This window comes from Rhincodon typus, chromosome 17 (genome assembly GCF_021869965.1).
Source record: "Rhincodon typus isolate 14 chromosome 17, sRhiTyp1.1, whole genome shotgun sequence".
Classification (NCBI taxonomy): Eukaryota; Metazoa; Chordata; class Chondrichthyes; order Orectolobiformes; family Rhincodontidae; genus Rhincodon; species Rhincodon typus.
The window spans coordinates 59,393,650-59,415,676 of NC_063348.1; the positions used below are offsets into that span (position 1 = coordinate 59,393,650).

A 22,027-nucleotide genomic window follows, 5' to 3' on the forward strand; every position below is an offset into this window, starting at 1 on the left:
TTAAGAGTCAACCACATTGCTGTGGGTCTGGAGTCACATGTAGGCCATGAGTGGACCAAATGGGGTTTTCCCCATCAATCATTAGACTCTTAATTTCAGATATTTATTGAATTCAAATTTCACCATCTGCTGTGGCAGGATTTGAACCTCAGCCCCCAGAACATTATCTGGGTCTCTGGATTAGTAGCCCAGCAATGATACCACTAGGCCATCACCTCCCCACATAGGTACTAAAACGCAGGTTTAATTACAAGGTGACTAATTTGTTGTTGGACCTGGGCTTAAAGTTACTAATTTTCATACACTCTCTGAATGTGGAAAAAGCTGAGGCCTGATTCACTGAAGCTCTGTATAACATTTCCATTCACTCTCCTCCCACTTAGCAATAGGACTCCAACAGGCTGCAGCTGTGTAACTTTTATGACCCAGTCTTGCTAGTGCAACAAAATTTATATTCAAACTGTGATCTTTCAGAGTTTCAAAGCTGTCAGTGCTCTGCTTCAGTCACTGGGGAATGTTTCACTGCGCAGTAAATGCAGCACTGGATGCGGGCTAGGACATTGAGGCTTGAAGACTGCGGTAATATCTTTTCAACCCCTGCTAAGCCAAGATTGAACAAAAATTGTGAACCTGTCTGCACAGCTGAAATAAGTGATTATATTCTTTTATCAAAATCTGGCAGTGTTGTGCCAAAGAAAATTTGCAAAATAAATTCATTCAAAATCGAAAACACCGCAGTGTGGAAGCTGGTCCATTAAAACTAAATGTTCCTTGGGGAAAACTTTTATAAACATAACAGTAGGTGTAGGTCATTCAACTCCCTCTGCCAGTTCTGTCTTTCAAGGAGATCATGGGTGAAATGTACCTTAATTTCAACAAAAGCATAAAATGCTTCAGAAACTCAGCAGTTCTGGCAGCATCCATGGAGAGAAGGCAGAGTTAATGTTTGGAGTCTGGTGACCCAACAGTCCACCGATGCCGCCAGACCTGCTGAGTTTCCTCAGCAATTTCTGTTCTTGTTTTGGATTTCCAGCATCCACAGTTTTTTGCTTTAATTTGGTGTATCTTAACTTCAGTCAACGACCATGTTTTGTACCCTGTCTGGAAAACAAAATCTAGCACTCACATATCCGAAACTATAAACTGAGATGTTGGCATTTAATTTCTGTCTGAGGGACGAAGTTCAAAACTTCTACCACTGTTTGAGTGAAGAAGTGTTTTCTAACTTCTCTCCTACAGGCCCTTGTTTTATTTTGTCCTGGACTCTGCAACAGAAAAATAAATTATTTAGAATAAAGCAGGTGAAGGGGAGATTTGATAGCAGAGTTCAAAATCTCGAAGGGATTTTATAGAGTGCAGAAGGATCATTAATCAAAGAAAGAAGATTTAAAGGCAGTTGACAATGGAATCAGCCATCACAGGCAGATTGTTTTTACACAAGTTATTATGATCTGAATTGTACTGGCTGAAAGAGAGATGGAAACAGTTTCAACAATAACTTTCAAAGACATTTGGAAAAATATTTCAAAGGTAAGATTTACCGGTTTAGGTTAAAAGTAGGAAAGTGACATTGATTGGAAGGCTCTTAAACTGCCAGTATAATTGGTCCAAGTGACTTCCTTCTCTGCAATATCATTCTATTGTATAGGAACTGAAACTATGAAAGCTAGAACCTCTTACCAGACATCACAAAACATTTTACAACCAATGAAATACTTTTGAAATGGTCATTGATGTAATTTAAGAACATGTGGACTGCCAGTTTACGCACAGCAAGCTCCCACACAGCCATGTGATAATGATCAGATAGTATGCTTTTAAATGGTGCTGATGGGCTGCTTTGTGGCACAGTGGTAGCGTCCCTACTCCTGGTCCAAGAGGCCCAGGTTCAAGTCCTACCTTGAAAACAAAATAGTTTAAATAAAAAAAGTTGTGATGTTGATCAAGGATTAAACATTGAGCCAATTACCAAAGTTAACTCTTCCCTACTTGAAAACAGTCCTTTACCTGAGAGGGTGGATGGGACCCCAGCTTAATATCCCACTAATAAGGCAGCATCTCCAATACTACAGTGCTGCATTTAGTACTGGTTATTTTTACCTTGCACTAGTCCTGCAGTGGGAACTGAACTCGAGCCTCCAGAATGGAAAGCAGGTGTGTGGCTGCCCACTCAGTTATAGCTGCTATCCAATGAACGTTCTGCAGGAACAACATTTACCAAGTGACAGGTGCAGGAGTAATTATTACAGAAGGCAATTAGCAGACCTTTAATCAGAGAAAACACAAATCCATCAATAACATCTTCCCAAAAATACTTCCAACAGCAGTGATAATTGAAGAGCTAAAATCAGTAATAGTGGGCAGGAACCAAGATATTCCTCTTGGCTTCACATTTAGTACAAGTCCTTTCTCAGACAGTGCCATTTGTCAGTTTATCCCTCATTCTTCCAGTTGTAAGATCACATTTCTGAAATCGCACCTCTATTTCAGGTGGGGAGAATGTTTGAATCAGCACAAACAGCAGCGTCGCAGTGGGGCTAAGTAATTAACTTCCTTAAAATTAATATGTGATTGATTCACCTTCAATTCATAAAAGGGAGAACTACCTAGCTGTGTTAGGTGTTGGTTTCACTTGTGGCTTTGACAAAGGATGGAGGTACAGTAAATCCGATCACCTCTCATAACATCACCTCTTGTTTAATTTTCCATGTCAGCCTTTAGGTCCTAAACTTCCAGCATTTGTTTCTTAACTCTGTTCACCTTTCTCTCCTATGTTAAAACATTCCTAAAAACATATCTCTTATACCAAGCTTCTAGTCAGAGGCCCTAATGTCACCTATCAATTATTGTTAGGTTCCCCCAAAATGAGACTGAGGCAACTTTGCTATGTTTAGGGACTATATAAATGAAAGTTGTTGTTGTGATTAATTCCTTTTTGCTGGTTTGTTACTGTGAGAATGGAATTTTGGAGAGGGCTGATGCTTCATTGTGATTTCATTGATTGTAAATTTATAGCACCCTGTACAATCAGTATCTATCGATCTATTGGGAGGACAGATTGGAATTTGTTTATGTTACATTCAGCTCTCCAGCCTGCAGGACTGAAAGTTTATCGTCTGCCAGCAATTAATGTCCTGTCGAGCAGTAGGACACACGCTTGTACCATATTTTGTTCTTAAATAAATTGCTGACTGGGCTGCGACAGGAAACATCAAAAATCAGTGGGTTCCTCCTCTCACACACCACCTAGTGGCTAGGTACAGGGTGGTATTGGCAATGGGTTCAAACTTCACCCGCTCTCACCTTGCACAGATAAAATGCTGGACATCTAAAATAGAAATATTAAACAACATAAACCCATAGAAAACCTGCCAGCATCTATAAAAATAAAAGCAAAATACTGCAGATACTAGAAATCTGATATAAATACAGAAAGTGCCAGAGAAACTCAGCAGGTCTGACAAATGTGGAGAGAGAAACAGCTAATGTTTGTATGACTCTTCTACAGCATCTATAAAAGACTGGTTATCCTGTCAACATTGATGTTTTGATAGGTAGAGAAAGATCTACATCCAGAACTTTAACTAGTGTTTTCTTTTCAGAGACTGACAGGCTTTTCCCCTTTCATTTATTTCAACTGCATTTCTTCTCAGCTTGAAAGGCAAATTCATTATTTTGATTGGACTAATAGCATTATATTCATCGACCCACCATAATCGCTAGGATAAAATACCCCAGTGACTGCTGTCCCACAAGAGGTGTGCACCACTAAATTAAATGTCATTCAAACCAAACTTGCATTTTTGATATTAGTTTAAAACCTGATTATCGCTATCAACAATGTGAAGCACTTCTAATGGCACCCACCAATAGTGGAAGGATCCAAGAACACCAGTGGGCCCTGTGTGATCTTCTAAAGTTACCCTGTGTGCATTTGGCTTCAGCAGGGAAATAGGAAATGGTGCATGACGTTATTTTTAAAGGTAGTGCTGAGGTTTGGTAAGTGCCTGGGGCCATAGCTACATTTTTCTAGAATGTTCCCTGGGGGCAAAACATTGAAAATACGATTGGCACCCAATCAACTCAGATTGCGATATGACTTTAAATAGAGCCCAGTTGTCAACATTACCCAGTGGTACCCAGCAGTCCCTGAGCTCTTCAAGCTCAGAAACCTTGGAAGTGTGAAATATTTCACCTATTAATTTGCGTAGCTAAAGAAAATGTGTATAGCTAAACATTTGTGCTTACAATGACAGTTTAGTGACTTAATCATTAATTTAGATTGAGAGACTTTTATTGGTAAGTTAATGCCTGAGCTGACTAGACAAAGGTTATAATTCTGAGATAGTAAGAACTCCCGATGCTGGAGTCTGTGATAACACAGTGTGGAGCTGGAGGAACACAGCAGGCCAGGCAGCATCAGAGGAGTAGGAAAGCTGACATTTTGGCTCGGGACCCTTCTTCAGAAAATGTTTAAAATATTAAAGGTTATAATTCTCTCTGGATTGCCATGATGTGGAGGTGCCAGTGTTGGACTGGGGTGGACAAAGTCAGAAGTCAGTATATACCAGGTTATAGTCCAACAGGTTTGTTTGAAATCACAAGCTTTCGGAGGGTTGCCCCTTTGTCAGGTGGAGTGGGAGAGAAACACGCAGATACAGAATTTATATATAAAGCTTGTGATTTCAAATAAACCTGTTGGACTATAACCTGGTGTCCTGTGACTTCTGACCGTCTCTCTGCATTATTACTAAGTTAAAGGAGACACCAACTGCTGTTGTGAAAATGGCTCCTTAGTACTTGAGAACAATTGAACAAGGAGCAGCAATGGACCATTCAGCCCTTTGAGCCAGCAGTGCCATTTACTAAGACCACATCTGATCTGATTGTAATCTCAAATCCACATTCCTGCCCATTGCTAGCCTTTTAGCACCTTTCTTGACAGGAATCTATCTACTACTGCCTTAAATATATTCAAAGACTCTGCTTCCACTCTTTTTTCAGGAAGACAATTCCAAATACTCACAAGCTTCTGAGATTAAGTTTTTTGGCCTCATCTCCATTTGAAATGGACAACTCCTGACTTTTAAATAGTGAAGCCAAGTTCTTGATTTCCCTATGAGAAGAAACAACCTCTCCACACCATCAACACTAACAAGTAGTTCATTCTCTGTACTTTATTGTATACTGTATGAAAGGGAGAACGATATCTCTAGGTGATGACACTATGGGCTTAAGGGGATTTAGGAAACAAACAATAAATCCACAATGTTGTCCAGTCTCTTGGGAAATGATTTCTGAGAGTTTATTATAGGAATGCTGAATGCAGTTTATTTACAGACAAGCATAATCTCCATGAAAGTGCTCCTGCAGGAGACTTTCTTTAATCTGACATGTGGCAAAAACAATAAAAATAAATCATGCTGATGGAATGTCATATTCAGAAAACTGGATTCTGCCAGGGATGAGGGGAGGTTTGAGACAGTGGAACTACATGCACCAGAATAGAGAAGGATAACTTCTAATTTAATCAAGGGTTCAAAAATAACCATGCTCTCTGGTTGAGGAATTAGTAATGATTGGCAGTCAATTTGAAACCTTCAGGAAGAACACAGAGAGATGTGAGGAGAGTTATTCTTTCCTTTCAAAGTTATTGGGGCACAAATAACTTTGCTGCTGGGACAATCAGAACATTGTTTCTTTTTAAAGAAAAACATTAATAAACATTTGATACGGAGAAAACAAAACTTTTTGAGGAGTGAGCAGAGCAATAGGATCCTTTTTGATTTGCTCTATTAAAGACCTTGTGCAAACACAATGGACTAAATGACCCTGTTCTGTGCTGTACATGTTTCTCAATGCAAGAATTTCAGGGGACAGGATGGACACTAACCGATTTTATTTTTTCTGCAGCATTTGATAATGCTAATCAAGATATCACTTACAATTTTTATATGCTGTTACAGAACTAAACTATTGCTGTTAAAAGCATTTTTTTCATCAGCCAGCAATGCCCAAATTCCATAAAAGAATTTTTTTTTAAATTAAGTCAAATAATTTTAACTAGTTTTGGTTTTCAGTGCATTTTCACTGCCTTTTCAAAACAGTAATCCCACCTATAAGTAGTTGACATAGAAGTGGCATAGAATGTTTGCAGCATTTCTGTTCTCTTGTTTCCTGCCAAGGTGATGGCATCTGTGGCAAAGGACAGCTGGCATTATGGAGAATGTGGGACAATAATTCCTGAAAGATCAGAGTCTATCTGGTTTGTAGCACCATGGGGCATGTATCTCATTCTTGAGAGTATTGTAGCCTTGGCTTTGGGCAGTGAGTTTTCTCATATTTTAATTCTCTCCACAACGATCGTTCAATGACTACAATTAATTTCAATTAATTTTAGACAGATTATGCATTGAGTCAATCATTGTATTATCTTTTGCTACAACAATGATACACCAGGACTTGACACAGTTTTATTAACTGTTTCTATTTAAAAACATTGAAGCATTCTAAACATGTCTTGACATTCACAGGTATGTTCTAGTCTTTCTTCTTTGTCTCCTATACTGTACCATGACTAATGTTATTTGTCATCCTCTGGAAACTGCAGTAAAGCACAAAACACAGAGCACAACTTTGATTCAGTAGAACCAACATCACACACAGAAAGCATATCAATAAGACATGAAAATTACTTTCTTCTTGGCCACAAAACTCATTGTTCTGAGCTTAATGTTCAATGGGGACAGACTGCCTGATCAATTTTATAAATCAGATTCAAACAAATGTCGACTCATTCTCATTCCCAAGCACAGACAGATTCCTCAAACAGTACAGTTCTTGCTGTGATCTTGTTGATACAACCACAACGGTAAAGTCAAAATAAATGCTCGTGGGAGTCCAAAGGGAATCCTATTCCTCTGTATCTTTCATGTGAATGAATCCCATGTGAGCTCTGCTTGTGCACTTGGTTCCACTTTTTTAGAACAAGTGAAATCCTAGCCAAAAATTTGAGAGTCATGTTTGAGCAGTGTATTAGATTATATTGTAAATTTTCTCAGGAACATCCATGTCTATCTTAAGATAGTGTAATCTCTTGAGGTGCTATAAAGTACAGCTTTTCAGATTTTATTCGTTGGAGAAGAAAATTGGATGAGTTTTATAAACATCTGGAAGCCAGTGAAGAATGGTGCTGATTGTTTACCTTTCCAGCTGTCAAGTTGTCTAGTTTATAAGGATCTGTCTGGGATGGGGATAATGGTGGAGAGGAGAATGGGTGCTTTATCACATTAATACTGCACCTTCTTTAAATGTGTTCAATTTGTTTTCATAAATGCTAATGTATGATTTCCTACAGCTTCTTGTTCATGTTATGCTGCTTAAAAATAAAAGTCAGATGATAAGTTGAATGCTAAGATTATGTCTCATGAGGTCATATACCCAAGGATGTGTTTGATCATGTGGCACTACCTGCTCTTGTATCCTGTTTTTGCATTAATAGGTAATTGTGTCATTTACTGCCCCTCCTGTAATAATCAGGAGACAGTTAACAAAATGCAGTTCTTCAAATTGTCAGATTGATTTAATGACATAGTCAATGCCACAGTTTTAGAAAGATACTGGAAACCATCACAACCCTGAACTCCAGAGTTGTTAAGCGCATGGTAAAGCACACAGTCTGTATGGGTATGGTGATCCCTAACCAACCTTTAGGAACTGGCATTTTATTTGACCCACTCAGCCTGTGCATCAGAAATGAATGTGGTTTGTGAAGTATATAACCGAAGGATAATTCTTTTTTCTCTATTTTTTTCATGGGATGTGGGCTTCGCTGGTTAGTCAGCATTTGTTGCACATCACCTTATTGCCCAAGGAGCAGTTAAGAGTCAACCACATGCAGTGGGTTTAGAGTCACATATAGACCAGACTGGGTAAATAATTTAGTCACGTAATGAAACAAGTTGAACCACTGGCATTCCTGACATGTGCCAAACTCTTGCCAATGTGGATCACCTACAGCATCTATAAAGTAGCTCAAGTATTCATTCTATGCTACAAACAGTTCAAACACAGTCCTGGCAGAACGTCCTTGAGAGAACCTGAAATTTTTAGTTTTTTACTTGAGCCTCTGTGTTCGTCAGATGTTAGGGTAAGTCTGGAAGGATAACAGAGGGTAGATGTGATTTTTTAAAAATCCGTTCATGAGATGTGAACATCACTGGCCAGGCCAGTATTTATTACCCATCCCCAATTGCCCAGTGGGTAGTCGAGAGTTAACCACATTGCTGTGGGTCTGGAGTCACATGTAGGCCTGACCAGGGAAAAACAGCAGATTTCCTTCCCTCAAGGACATAAGTGAACCAGATGGGTTTTTCTGACAGTTGTCAACAGTTTCATGGTCATCATTAGACTTTTAATTCAGATTTTTTTTTCCATTGAATTCAAGTTCCATCATCTGCCATGGCAGGATATGAACCCAGTCTCTGCAACATTACCTGGGTCTCTAGATTAACAGTCTGCTGATAATACCTCCCAATGTAGAGATTGGGCAATTATTTTATATCCGGTGAAATCCTTCGTGATGGATAACTCTGACCGTTGGGTTCAAATTATGAGAGAAGGGTGCACCATGGAGGATTTTGGGACAACTGTCAATTTGTTGATGTGTGGGGGAAGTGGTGTATAATCATTTGAAATATCTACTGAGCCCACTCAAAGCATAGTTACAGCTATTTGTTGGAGGATGTTAGCAGCAAGTCAGGTTTAGCAGAATTACATTCTCATTGCAATAACCTCTCACTTTCCTCTTCTTCTTCCAGCATATCTCTGAGATAGTGTACAATTCACATTTACTTGTTACAATGTGCTTTTCAAATCAGAGACATGCAGACCAGTATTGCCAAATTATTTCAAACAAATATGTTACAGGAAAATTTTGTGAATACTATCACAGATAACAAAATCCAAGGCACAATTAAATCTAACAACACAGAGTGTCTCAATTTAAGCATGAAAAGGACTCGTTAATGGTAATATGGTTGAATTTAGAATACAGATGGAGAGTGTGAAGATAAAATCCAATACCAGGGTCCTGTGCTTGAACAAGGGGAACGACAATAGAATGAGGGAGGACTTGGCTAAAGTAGACTGGAAACAAAGATTTTATGGAAGGACAGTTGACGAGCAGTGGAGGACTTTCAAAGCAATTTTTCAAAGTGCTCAGCAAAAGTATATTCCACTGAAAAGGAAGGACTGTAAGAAAAGGGGTAATCTGCCATGGGTGTCTAAAGAAATAAGGGAGGCTATCAAATTGAAAGAGAAGGCATACAAAGTGGCCAAAAACAGCATGAAACTAGAAGACTGGGAAAACTTTAAAGGTCAACAGAAAGCCACAAAAAGAGCTATAAAGAAAAGTAAGATAGAACATGAGAAAAAACTAGCACAGAATATAAAGACAGATAGCAAAAGTTTCTATAAATATATAAAACGAAAAATAGTGGCTAAAGTAAATGTTGGCCCTTTAGAGGATGAGAAGGGGAATTTAGTTACGGGGTATGATGAAATGGCTGAGGCATTGAACAGGTACTTTGTATCGGTCTTCACAGTGGAGGACACTAATAACATGCCAGTAATTGACAGAGACGAAGGTAGGTGAGGACCTGGAAACAATCATTATTACAGAAGAGGTAGTGTTGGGCAAGCTAATGGAGCTAAGGATTGATAAGTCTCCTGGCCCTGATGGAACGCATCCCAGGGTACTAAAAGAGATGGTGAGAGAAATAGCAGGTGCGCTGGCAGTAATTTTCGAAAATTCGCTGGACTCTGGGGCAGTCCCAGCAGATTGGAAAACAGCAAATGTGACGCCACTGTTTAAAAAGGGAAGTAGACAAAAGATGGGGAATTATAGACCGGTTAGCTTAACCTCTGTAGTGGGGAAGATGCTTGAGTCTATTATCAAGGAAGAAATAGCAAGGCATCTTGATAGAAATTGTCCCGTTGGGCAGACGCAGCATGGGTTCATGAAGGGCAGGTCATGCTTGACAAATCTTTTGGAATTCTATGAAGCGATTACGAGCAAGGTGGACAATGGGGACCCAGTGGATGTGGTGTACCTAGATTTCCAAAAGGCCTTCGACAAGGTGCCGCACAAGAGGCTACTGCATAAGATAAGGATGCATGGCATTAAGGGTAAAGTATTAGCATGGATAGAGGATTGGTTGACTAACAGGAAGCAAAAATTGGGGATAAATGAGTGCTATTCTAGCTGGCAGTCAGTGACTAGTGGTGTGCCTCAGGGATCGGTGTTGGGACCGCAATTATTTACAATTTATATAGATGATTTGGAGTTGGGGACCATGTGTAGGGTGTCAAAGTTTGCAGATGACACTAAGATGAGTGGCAGAGCAAAGTGTGCAGAGGACTGTGAAACTTTGCAGAGGAACATAGATACATTGAGTGAGTGGGCAAAGGTCTGGCAGATGGAGTACAATGTAAATAAATGTGAAGTCATACATTTTGGTAGGAGTAATAGTAAAAAGGATTATTACTTGAATGGTAAAAAGTTGCAGCATGCTGCTATGCAGAGGGACCTGCGTGTCCTTGTGCATGAATCACAGAAGGTAGGTCTGCAGGTACAGCAAGTAATTAGGAAGGCAAATGGAATTTTGTCCTTCATTGCTAAAGGGATTGAAAGGGATTAAAAGCAGAGAGGTTATGTTGCAGCTGTACAAGGTGCTGGTGAGGCCACACCTGGAGTACTGTGTGCAGTTTTGGTCTCCTTACTTGAGAAAGGATGTACTGGCACTGGAGATGGTGCAAAGGAGGTTCACTCGGTTGATTCTGGAGTTGAGGGGGTTGGCTTATGAGGAGAGACTGAGTAGATTGGGATTATATTCATTGGAATTCAGAAGATTGAGGGGGTATCTTATAGAAACATATAAAATTATGAAGGGAATAGATAAGATAGAATTAGAGAGGATGTTTCCACTGGCAGGTGAAACTAGGACAAGAGGGCATAGCCTCAAGATTAGAGGGAGCAGATTTAGGACTGAATTGAAAAGGAACTTCTTCACTCAGAGGGTTGTTAATCTTTGGAATTCCTTGCCCAGTGGAGTAGTTGACGCTACTTCAGTAAACGTTTTTAAAGATAAGGTAGATTTTTCTTGAACAATAAAGGAATTAAGGGATATGGTGAGAACGCGGGTAAGTGGATCTGAGTCCATGAAAAGATCAGCCATGATCTTATTGAATGGCGGAGCAGGCTAGAAGGGCCGGACGGCCTACTCCTGCTCCTAGCTCTTATGTTCTTATGTTCTTATGTTCTCACTTGAACCCCCCCGTTGAACTGTCTTTAAAGGTCCAATGTATTTTTCCAGGATTGTTGCTTCTAAATGAAAACATAACAAATAAGAGTAGTTGAATACAAGTCAAGATGGAGGCTGATTATTCATCTCAACTGCACCTTCCTGCCTAGACCCAAGCCCTTGATTCCCCTACGACATCAAGTCAAAATATGTGTTTATTGGAGCCTTATCCCAGAACACCTGCAACGCCCTGGGGTGGAAAATTTGAAGGACTCATCTGAGTCCTAAATAAACGTACCCTGAGATGGTGACCCCTGTTCTCGATTCCCAGCTCTGGGAAAGCTCACTCTCAGTGTGAATCCTCTGAAGCCCCTTCAGAATCTTGTTTGTCTCAATGAGATTATCTCTCATCTTTCCAAGATGTTTTTCATTAACCTGTTTGAAGATGTTGTTACACACCACTGGAGCAGGGATACTTGAACTTGGGCCTCTTAGCCCAAAGGTAGGGACACTACTACTGCACTACTTCTCCCTCTCAAACAGCCTCATGTCATTGGACAGGTGGTTCTGCTGGAGTTTGGCAGCTAGGCCATTGTTTGACGTAACCGTTCAAGTTGGATTTCAGAGTGAAAGGAATCGCCTTCATTTGTTCTGTTTTAAATCTCTCCAATTTGTTGTATCATTGACTTCAATTTCCCTGATTCAGGAGCGGCTTTGGCCAGCATGTGTGTGTATTAGGAGCCAGGGCTGCATTAGGCTCAGGGATCCATTGCTTGGTGTGGTGGCCATGGATGGCATTCACCTTGGTCACTGTAAGTGCACAGCTGGGCTCTGTGATTTCCCTAACTTATTCTTAATCCTAATCCTAACCCTAACCCTATATTCATCAATACAATCGTATCCCTATACTGACCGTGACCTTGACATTAATTCTAATCCTAATCCTATTCCTGACCCAAATCCTATCCCTGTCCCTGGCCCTAACCCTACCTCTATTACAGGAGGGTAACAGGTGTTGCAGAAATGGTGCCAGGAATAACAGCATCAGGTGACAGAATGGAGTCTTACCTTGTTTTTTTGTTTAATCGGGGAAACTGAGTAATAACACACAACACATTTCAGAACCAACAGAGCAGTTTGTTCCAGTAAGAAGGGAGTAGAAAAAGGAATGTTATTATTTGAGGCGATTCCCACTCCAGCCGGGACGAATAACAAATTGGGATAGCACAGCTCTGTAAATGAGATCGATCTGATGAGATATTTGAAGGCACCCAGTTAGCTGTTTGCAAGGGAGAATGTTTGTGATCTGTGTAATGGAAAGCGGCCCACAGAAAGAGATCTCACGAGGGATAGTAATAAAGTGGGCGGGTGACATGAGCAGATGCTAATTATTCAATTATACAACCAGGAGCAGCTCTCAGTGCCTGGGATTGCAGTCGCACCTTTTCTCTCACAAACAGGAGCTGGAGAATAGCATTGGTCGCCCTTCCACAAACACTGAGTATTCACTCCCAGAGTCAATGCTGATCTGTTCTCCCAACCAGCGTTTTGGCACCTCTGCTTGCCTGGCTAGAGCAAGGGGTCACCTTTAGTATGGCTGTTTAATCAGGTCCAACTACCCAGCCCAAGGAAAAGTTTAGAGTCTGGGGGGAGATGGCCGCTAACCGAGCTGAGAACTTTACTACTGACTCCGAGCAAGCTTCAGACGGGCACGCTGCAGGAAGCCAGGAAGAGATTCCAATCTCTCCCTCTCCAAACAGCCAGGATCCTGCAGCCCAGGAGCTAGTCGATGAGAATCCAGGGAACCAGAATCCGCCGGGGAAGGAGCAGTTGAATGAAGTGAACACTCCTGTGGAGGTTTTTGTAAGTGAACTGTTATTGTAAGTTGCTGTTGGTTCCCTCCAGCAACAAAACCCCAGTTTACTACCTTTTGTTAAATTGTTTTCTTTGGTCAATCCTATTCCCTACACTTTTTTTGGGTTTATTTGGTATAATCCAGTAGATTTTGAGGTTTAATCTTGGTTGAGCTGTGCTTCGAGGTTAAGGCTGTGAGTTCGGGACGTCAGAATTAGAGTCAAAGTAAAATACAGCGGCGGTTGGAAATCCGAAATAAAAACAACCAAGTGCTAGAGAAACTGAATCGGAACAAAACAGTTCTGAAGGAGGGTCACTGGACTCGAAATGTTAATTCTGTTTATTTCTTTTGTTTCAGAACTGGACAGGGAGACTTTGTTTTTTATTTTAAAAGTCAGGTTTTTAAATTACCTTCTAATTCTGTCATCTCTCTACCTTCGGAATCAACAGTCATTTACAAACCTGATGCTCTTCTTTCTGACCCTATCTTTCTTCCAACTCCAATATAATCAGTAATATTGAAAGCATATGATCTACCTTCACTCTTCTAATTGATCTCTTTAATGTCCAGGCCACATTTCTGCAAATTAAGGCCCCCTGTGTTTGCACTTTAACACCAAGCCACAGTGTCCCAGTGCCAAATATCCAGTCTTAACAGACCTTTTGACCTAGAGAATAACTGGTCTGTTATTAACTCGTTTTCTCTAAATACTAACAAATGGAGTAAGGACCAATGTTTCAAACAATTTAAGGTGCACTTGGAAGTAATCATGTCAAATAGATAAAATACACTTTAGGTTTAAGGTTTAGACTCTGAAATTGAGTTCCTGTTGCTGAGTGAACACTACATTTTTTTTCCTTCAGTGAGCATTATTGTTAATGCAGATGTTTACAATTCCATTTTAACTCAACTTATTCAATATACAGTTGATGTTTCTCAGCTTTGAATGCCCAGCTCTAAGGCATCCACCTGGGTATGGTCAACTTGTGCTTTTTTTTTGAGCATGCCAGAATCTGCTATTATCTGCTATTGTTGAATGGAGCAAATCAAAAACTGCATGTATGTAGTGAGCACTTGTTCCCTGCAGCAACTGTAAGGATGTAGTAATGAAAAACTAGCTGGGAATATAGTGTATTTCCAAAAAAAAAGGATATTGCATGAAAAAGTTAAACTGCAGCTGATGTTGAATAGCAGTGGTTTGAGGCTATAATGTTATAATATCATTGTACTTCTCAAATACAATGTAATATATCACAGCTAGGTAATATGTGAAGAATATGGATGGCAGAGTCACAATTTCACAATAAACAATATTTTTGTTTTTCTTTAATGCCCATGAGAGGCAACTCTTAACTGCCACACTCTGCTGATTAAGATTAATTTCACCATCATTAAAATATCATTTTATACTTTGATTACCTGAGTAATTAGAGAGAAAGGGGTTAAGACTTTAATTTGATTACATTTTAGTAAAGGAAATCAAATTATCGATGACTCCAGATATTGAGGTCAGAACAGGGCACTTTGTGAAGCAGGCATCAATAAAACAAGATTGGACAGTTTAACACCACCTGTGTTTGTCTCAATTAAATTCCAACATGCTTCACGAGATCTATGGAAGATGATGTGCATCCAAAACTGCATGAGATATGATGAAAAATAATGCAAAGGTTAAGTGGAAGCTGGTTACAAAAAGCCTCCCAGAGCAGGAGTAAAGATGCAGAGAGGCATGAGGACTGACCTAGACCACCATAACGAAGTGATTAATCCTTTTGGAGATGCTCAAGATTCCACAATTGAAGGAACGATTGTGTTGAAGGACATTGGGAGGTTTGATATAGAGGGACAATGCTATTGATGGACTTTAAAAATGGAAGCTTAGCTGGACCAGCATAGCTCCACAATTGTCCATAAAGTGGTGTTAGTTGGTATGGCTAAGTCCAAGGTGTAATTTCTGATTGATTGAACTAATAAAGTAATTGAAACTTCGAATTCACCTGTTCAGACATGTTATGACCCACCTCTGGAGTAGGTGGGAGATGAACCCAGTCCTTCTGGTCCAAAGGAAGGGACATTACCGCTGCAATGCACAAACTCTTTGATAAGCTAGAGTTAAACTGTGGCTGTGCAGTAGTGGCTACAAATGAGCACCACTTAAACATAAAAATAAAGAGCAGGAGTAGGTAATTCAGCCCCCTCTCCCCACCCCACCCCGAGCCAGCTCTGCCCTTCAATACAATCGTAGTTGATCTGATGGTGACCCGAAATCTGTGCTCCTGACCACTTTTCACCCCTTTACTTTAAAAAGTCTATCCACCTCTGCCTTAAAATGTTCAAGAACTCTGCTTCACTGTTTCAGGAAGAGAAAATCTTGAAATCTAAATCGAAAAATCTTATTTTACTTTGCCCTGGTGTTACATCAGGTACTGTAATTGCATCTTATTGACATCTGTGCCAAAATGGGAACATGAACCCAACCAATGGCTTGGGTTTACATTGCCCAAAGTATTTAAAGAAAGAGAGCAGCAGAGCTAGTTTGTCAGCACAGTGTCTTTTCAGCTGTTGACAATCTGTGTTTCAATCCGAACCAGAAGGGAATAAGGTTCCCCAAGAGGCCGGAGTGTCTTTTAGCACACTTGACCCCTCTCCAATTGCGACTTGACATCTCCATGCAACAGACTTGCCAATTTTCCAATGCAGAGCTACCTGTTTCTCCAACTGAAGTCAATGAACTGCTCTCACCCGTCCATGTTGGAAACCAGCTTCTCCAGTTCAGGAATACTTTCCAATTCATGTATTGAGTTTGCTATTCACAACCTTGAAACTGTACCCTTTTAATCTGCCTAGATACTTTTTTTAATATTCTATTAAATATATTGATCAACTCTTAAGGTATTCAAGTTTTCTTTAGTTTAAAAGCTGCAAACATATGAATTAGAAGCAGGAATAGGCCATTCAGCCTTTTGAACTTGCCCCATAATTCACTCGGAAAAATTGTAGCTTATCAAAGCATGTTTCCAAAGCTGTTCCTTCTTGTCCCAGGATCAGCTTATTGCTGTGCTCTGTGTTACCTCCAGGGCCTAAGTGGCACCCTTGTGCCTCCTAAATATTTACTGTACTGGTGTGGTAAGGCACTGTACTGCATTAGTGTGGTCTCTGTGGATTTAAACTTGCTTACAGTATTATGATTCCACCTGATGGACAAGTCAGATTCCAGAGTGAAACATGGCTTGATAGACCATTGAATTAATTTTTCTTATAGTTTCCCATGGTGGTCAGTCACTGGCAAATATTCACAAGAGGCTGCCAAAATAGTTTTAGCAAAGAACGTAAGTCTCTGGCTGCAAAGTGTATTACGCTAGGCAATAACTATTGGAGCAATTTTATTACAAACATCACAATTAAAGATTCATCCCAGCAACAGCCTCACAACACTTGAACCTCAATGAAGAGTCACCCTGTCTTCACACCAAAACTACTCATTCAGTTGTAATTGTTTTCCTTTCTGCAAAATGTTTGCACGTTAAAATATGATTTCTCCAGATAATGTCTCTATCCAGGCCCTAAAAAAGCAAACTACTAATTCATCTCACTGACTTAACATGGGTTTCTGAGCTCACGTCTTCAACAATCTTAAGATATCTTCCTCTGTAAAACCCCCACGGCCTCTGCCTCTGGACTTCTAAGGAGCTCACAACATCTCTGCAGCCCTGGTTGCTCGGAGACTGCTAATACCAATAGCACCTCAGCTGTTTTGGACCTTTCCCGCACCCCAATCCCCATTTGGTGGCTTCTCCCGCCCTTTCTTGCTCATTCTCTCACTCTGTCGCTTTTTTGTTTGGGAGAGAATAAAGTCTAACTTCACTAAGGTGTAATCCTACTTTCCCTCTAATTATTCTTTCTGCTCAAAGGTTGGTGTTGGCAGCGGTTTCTGCTCAAAGTCGATGTGTTGGTTGTGCTGATAGATACATGGACCCTTCGAGTGGCCATGCAAATTACAGGAAACACTGGGTTTATAAACTAAAATCTGTTTTCCTCTCTTTGAGAACAGAATATACAAACACCTCTTCTGCTTTGAGTTTTTTTTCCCATTTTATAATTTAGACCGAAACAGCATTACATCAGGTAACACCATGAGATCTTTCCAAGGTTTTCTTTGATAATTGCTGTGCTCCTGGTTTTCAGGTGCCTTTTTGATTTCCCCATAGTGATTATAATGCACTGTTCTACATTATGTATTGCCACTAATCAGTCCATTATTTTAAACCCTGTCAATTACCTTTTGTAAATCCTGGCAGTGACATCCAAGTTCTACACTTCACCACCTCCAGCTTGGCAGTTTAAACTGATACACTTGGGTTTCAGGTCACAGATATAAACAGAAAGAGGTGTATTGGAAAAGGGGCAAGTGATAGCCTAATGGTATTAATGCTGGACGTTAATCCAGGTTGCAAGGACAGTTCATGTAATCCCAGAGCCTTTCTACATGACAAATGTTCTCTATAGACTCCCTCACTTTTTTCCCCTCCCCTCATAGTTCATCAGATTTTTTTTTTAAAAATAAATCCAGAAAATCTATCCTTTCTAAATCTTCAGCTGTCGCACTTATGTTAGTTGTTTTTAACACGAATGTATCTGTTTTAGTTACGATTATTGGTTTCATTGGTTTTTTGAGATCAAACAAATCTGAAATTTTAAGGTGCAGCAAAACTATGTAATGAAAAATAGAAGCTGCTTTCATCCTGTACTCTCTAGGAATCTTAATGTTCATTACCTCCCTTGTGAACACCGAAACACAGAACATAAGGGCAGGAATAGGCAATTCAGCCTTTTGAGTTGGCACCATTATTCAATATGATCATGCAATCTCAATATCCCATTCCCATCCTCTCCTCTTATCCCTTGATCCCTTTAGCCATAAGGGCCATGTCCAGTTCCCTCTTGAATATATCCAATGAACTGGCCCCAACAGCTTCCTGAGGGGGAGAATTCCACAGGTTCACAACTCTCTGAAGAAATTCTTCCTCCTCTCAGTTCTGAATGGCCTATCCCTTTATTCTTAGACTGTGACCCCTAGTTCGTGACTTAACCCAGCATTAGGAACATCCTTCCCACATGTAGCCTGTCCAGACACACCAGAATTTTGTATCTTGAGATCTGCGCCCCCTCCATTCTTCTAAATTCCAGTGAATACAAGCCCTGTCAATCCAGTCTTTCCTCTTTCACAAATGTTCACCTTTCTTTCTCTAAATAATGGAGCATTTGGTTGATCGGATTTGAAGAATGTGTTGATCGCCAGACTATTTGAAGCCACAATCTACGTTGCCTAGAAATGTTTTTGATGTTACGTTTTGTGCCTTCGCTCTTAACTTGAAAAGATAAGTTTAGGAAATAGCCTTGCTTTCATTTTAAGCTGTTTCCTTTTCATTTCCATGCTGAGCTGTACAGAGCTTTGGATGAGTCAGTGAAGTCTTTTCTCTGCTTGTAGAGGTGCATTGCAAAATAAGATTATTCTCCAATCTGTTCCTATTGAGCACAATCTTGCAGGAGAAACATAAATTAGTTGGCAGTTGGCAAGAGGCAAATACAATATATTAGACAACTTAAGGCAGTTAAGATGGAAGTGATTGCTTCAAAATGTGTCTGATGCACTGTTTCGTCACAAACATTACTTATTTCTAGGAGTGATCTTGAAAGAGGGGCAAGAAGTGATGATTTTCTACACCCATCACTGAAATCCTTGCTTTGACCAGCAAAACATCCCTCAACAAGCGTGACGCCATCCAAAACGAAATAGCCCATTTGGTAACACATCCACTCCCTCCACCATGATGCTCAGTACACACTACTACTACTATCCACCAGTACACTTTAGAAATTCTCCAAAGATCCTTAGCACCTTTCAAATCCACAACTGCTTCCATGGGCAGCAGGTGCAATGGGAACACCACCACTTGCAATTTTCCCCTCGAAGCCACTCACCATTCTGACTTGGAAATACATCGCCGTTCCTTCAGTCATTGGGTCAAAATCCTAGAACTCCTTTCCCAAGGGCATTGTGGGTGAGCCCTCGGCATGTGGACTGCAGTGGTTCAAGAAGGCAGCTTACCACCACCTTCTCAAGGGGCAACTAGGGACGGGCAACAAATGCTGGCCAGTCAGTGATGCCCACGTCCGACAAATGAATTTTTAAAAATGGATTAATGACACATGTAATAGAAACTTTGGTCCCATTTTGCTTCTGTTGGTGCAGTTTCAGATATTTGAACTGAGCAGCAAAACAGCTTTTTAAAAAAAAACCTGAATATCATGTCTAAGCTATAGTATTCTTTCCTTAAAAAATTTTAGAATTTGAGGATCTACACAGAACTGGTAGCGTATACCATGAGACCATTATTGATTTGTCATACAAACCCATCCTGATCATTAGTTTTCTTTTTTGTGGATGGAAATTTTGCCTTTACCTAGTCTGGCCAATGTGTGACTCTCGATTCCAGCAATGTGGTTGACTCATCAGTGCTCTCTGAGAGGCCTAAGAAGCCACTCAGTTAAGGGCAATTTAAGGATGGGCAATAAATGTTGACCCAGCCAGCAGCGTCCACATCCTGTGAAAGATTAAAGAAAGTGAGGCAGACCAGGGAGGGACTGCAGATTTCCTGCTGAGCCTTTCTTTTGGGACAAGTGACTGAAGCTCAGTCAAAATTTTAACTAACATCTAAAGAAAGAGACACCCCTTCATCAAAGAGGGAGATTTAAGAGGGTTTAGTTATCTGACCTGCCATCTCTTTATCTGACTCGAGTCATCAGTTTTGTACAGACCCTGTTCCCTTTAAGATGCTATATAAACTCAAATTGTTAGAATTTGTGCTTAGGACTTATAGGCAACTGGAGGTACAGCTGTCAAAGACCCAGTGGACTAGAGATGTAGTTCCCCAACTTCAGCTTTAGGAGTACAAGTCCTCAGTGCTGGCCGCAGGGGGTTCATGGTAATGGTTGTGAAATTGCAATACCATGGAGTGATGTGAACAGTCCAATTCGGACAATGCTCCTGGAAGCCTGGCTACTCCACTAAGCCAACAGCAATGTAACCTTTGAACAGCCACACTTCTGCGTGAAAACATTCCGTCTCTTCTTTCTCCTCTTTTTGTTTTGTTTTAGGTTTTGAACACCGTTCCTGCAGACCAGGATGTTAAAAAACCAAGTGGTTTGTATTTGCAAGATGGGAAACGTCGTGTGGATTATGTACTGGTGTATCAGTATAAGAAAGCCAACCGCAAGGGGCTCAGCTCCCGCCAGCAGTGCACAGTCAGCAGTTCTCAGCAGGATCAAACAGAGCCCCCTCTCCAGCCCTCGGAATTTCCGGATGATGATAGGAGAATGCGCAGAGAAGAATTTGAACTAAACCTTATCGAATCTGGATTGGAACTGGAAAGCGATGAAGAGGTAATATTCCACTCCTTCAGATCAATGCAAAGATCTTGTAGATCAGCGAGATGTTCAAGAATGAATTGGATGATTAATCATTAAAATAATATGCAAGGATTTAGTGGAAAAGGCTGGAGACTGGCAATGGCAAATGATGCTCATTTAACAAGCTGGTGCAGGTTCAGGTTGGCCGAATGGCGTCCTGCACTGTAACAGTTCTGTGACTCGGTGCTGACCCACTTTAAAATAGGTGACTAGGTTTGTTAGAGGATGTATATTTGTCTTTGCGGTGTCTAGGGGGAAGCCACTTAACTCAATTGGCTGGACGCAGTGTAGATTGAAACAATGCTAACAGCATGGGGTTTGATCCCCTCCTGCACCTTCACAGTAAAATTCCCCATGAGCTGTAGTTTAACAGCCATTGACTGCTCAATGGTGTAATGTGAAGAAGATTGGCTTAATGGTAGCTGTGACATTCAGGTCTAGCCTCTCTGATAATGTAGATGTGAAATAATAAATGTAGACTTCTCCCACTATTGTTTGGGAAACCTTTGATTATTGTGGAAAATCTTTAAATACCAGCCTGTGGCTCACTTTGATTCTCAAAAGGAAGGTGACAATCTAATACAGCAATACTGCTGGAATATGCAAAATAGAACTGAGTCACTGTCTTATAGTTCACAAAGCTAATTATTAGCTGAGCTATGTTCCAATTGTAATTACTTGGATCAGGATCAGAGGCAATCAAGTCCATACTTTCATCAGATGGACAGCTCTTTACCCTAATTCAATTTATTTTGTTTTTGCCAACCTGAGTGACCACAAATCATCATGCTTGTCCCTAAACTGTTACAATTATTATAAATGTTTAAATTGCATAAGGCCATGAGCTAGATATAGTTGAGCCTTGTCACTGCGTAAATAATTTAGGTGCTCATAAATAATTGCAATAGGTTTAACAAGAGGAATTTTACACTGTACTTAAGTCTGTAACCACTAATGCTGCTTGTAATGTATTCTGTGTTGTGTTGGCTCACATTGGACTCCCAAACAGGATGGACAGAAATAAATTGTTAGGGGGGTGTGATGCAGCATTCAGTTAACATAAACATCTGCCACACTGCAGTTTCACTCTGAAACAACTTGCATTGCATTGGTTTGGACCCCTTGTTAAAACCATTATCTAAATGCTGATGTAGAATACCATTTTAGAGACACCATCTCTCCATGTGAACTCTGCCTATCAACATCCGGAGTTGTCCTGACTTTGTACATACTCTGTTTATTTAACCAACATTACTATTGCAGTTTGTAGCAATTCATGGAGCCATCCAATTCTTTAACTGGTGATCAATTTACATTGCTGTCAAAAGCCTTATTCTGCTTAGAGGGGGTGGTGGAGAGGGGCTTAGTGTGTAGTAATATTTTGGGAACATGCATTTCC

The 22,027-nt window shown here is 40.4% G+C and overlaps 1 protein-coding gene across 7 annotated transcripts in view; it reads left to right on the forward strand.

The window, feature by feature from the left end:
- The window catches only part of ano1a (anoctamin 1, calcium activated chloride channel a), a 159,881-nt gene that overhangs the window by 24,651 nt on the left and 113,203 nt on the right, over nucleotides 1-22,027 (forward strand). For 6 of the 7 annotated variants that reach the window (XM_048607149.1, XM_048607145.1, XM_048607143.1 and 3 more), the window contains exon 3: nucleotides 20,317-20,601. In XM_048607149.1, the coding sequence (XP_048463106.1) occupies nucleotides 20,317-20,601 (285 nt within the window). Of the gene's footprint in view, nucleotides 1-12,704; nucleotides 13,167-20,316; nucleotides 20,602-22,027 lie in introns of those variants that run through there. The other variant, XM_048607147.1, reaches the window with a different exon arrangement.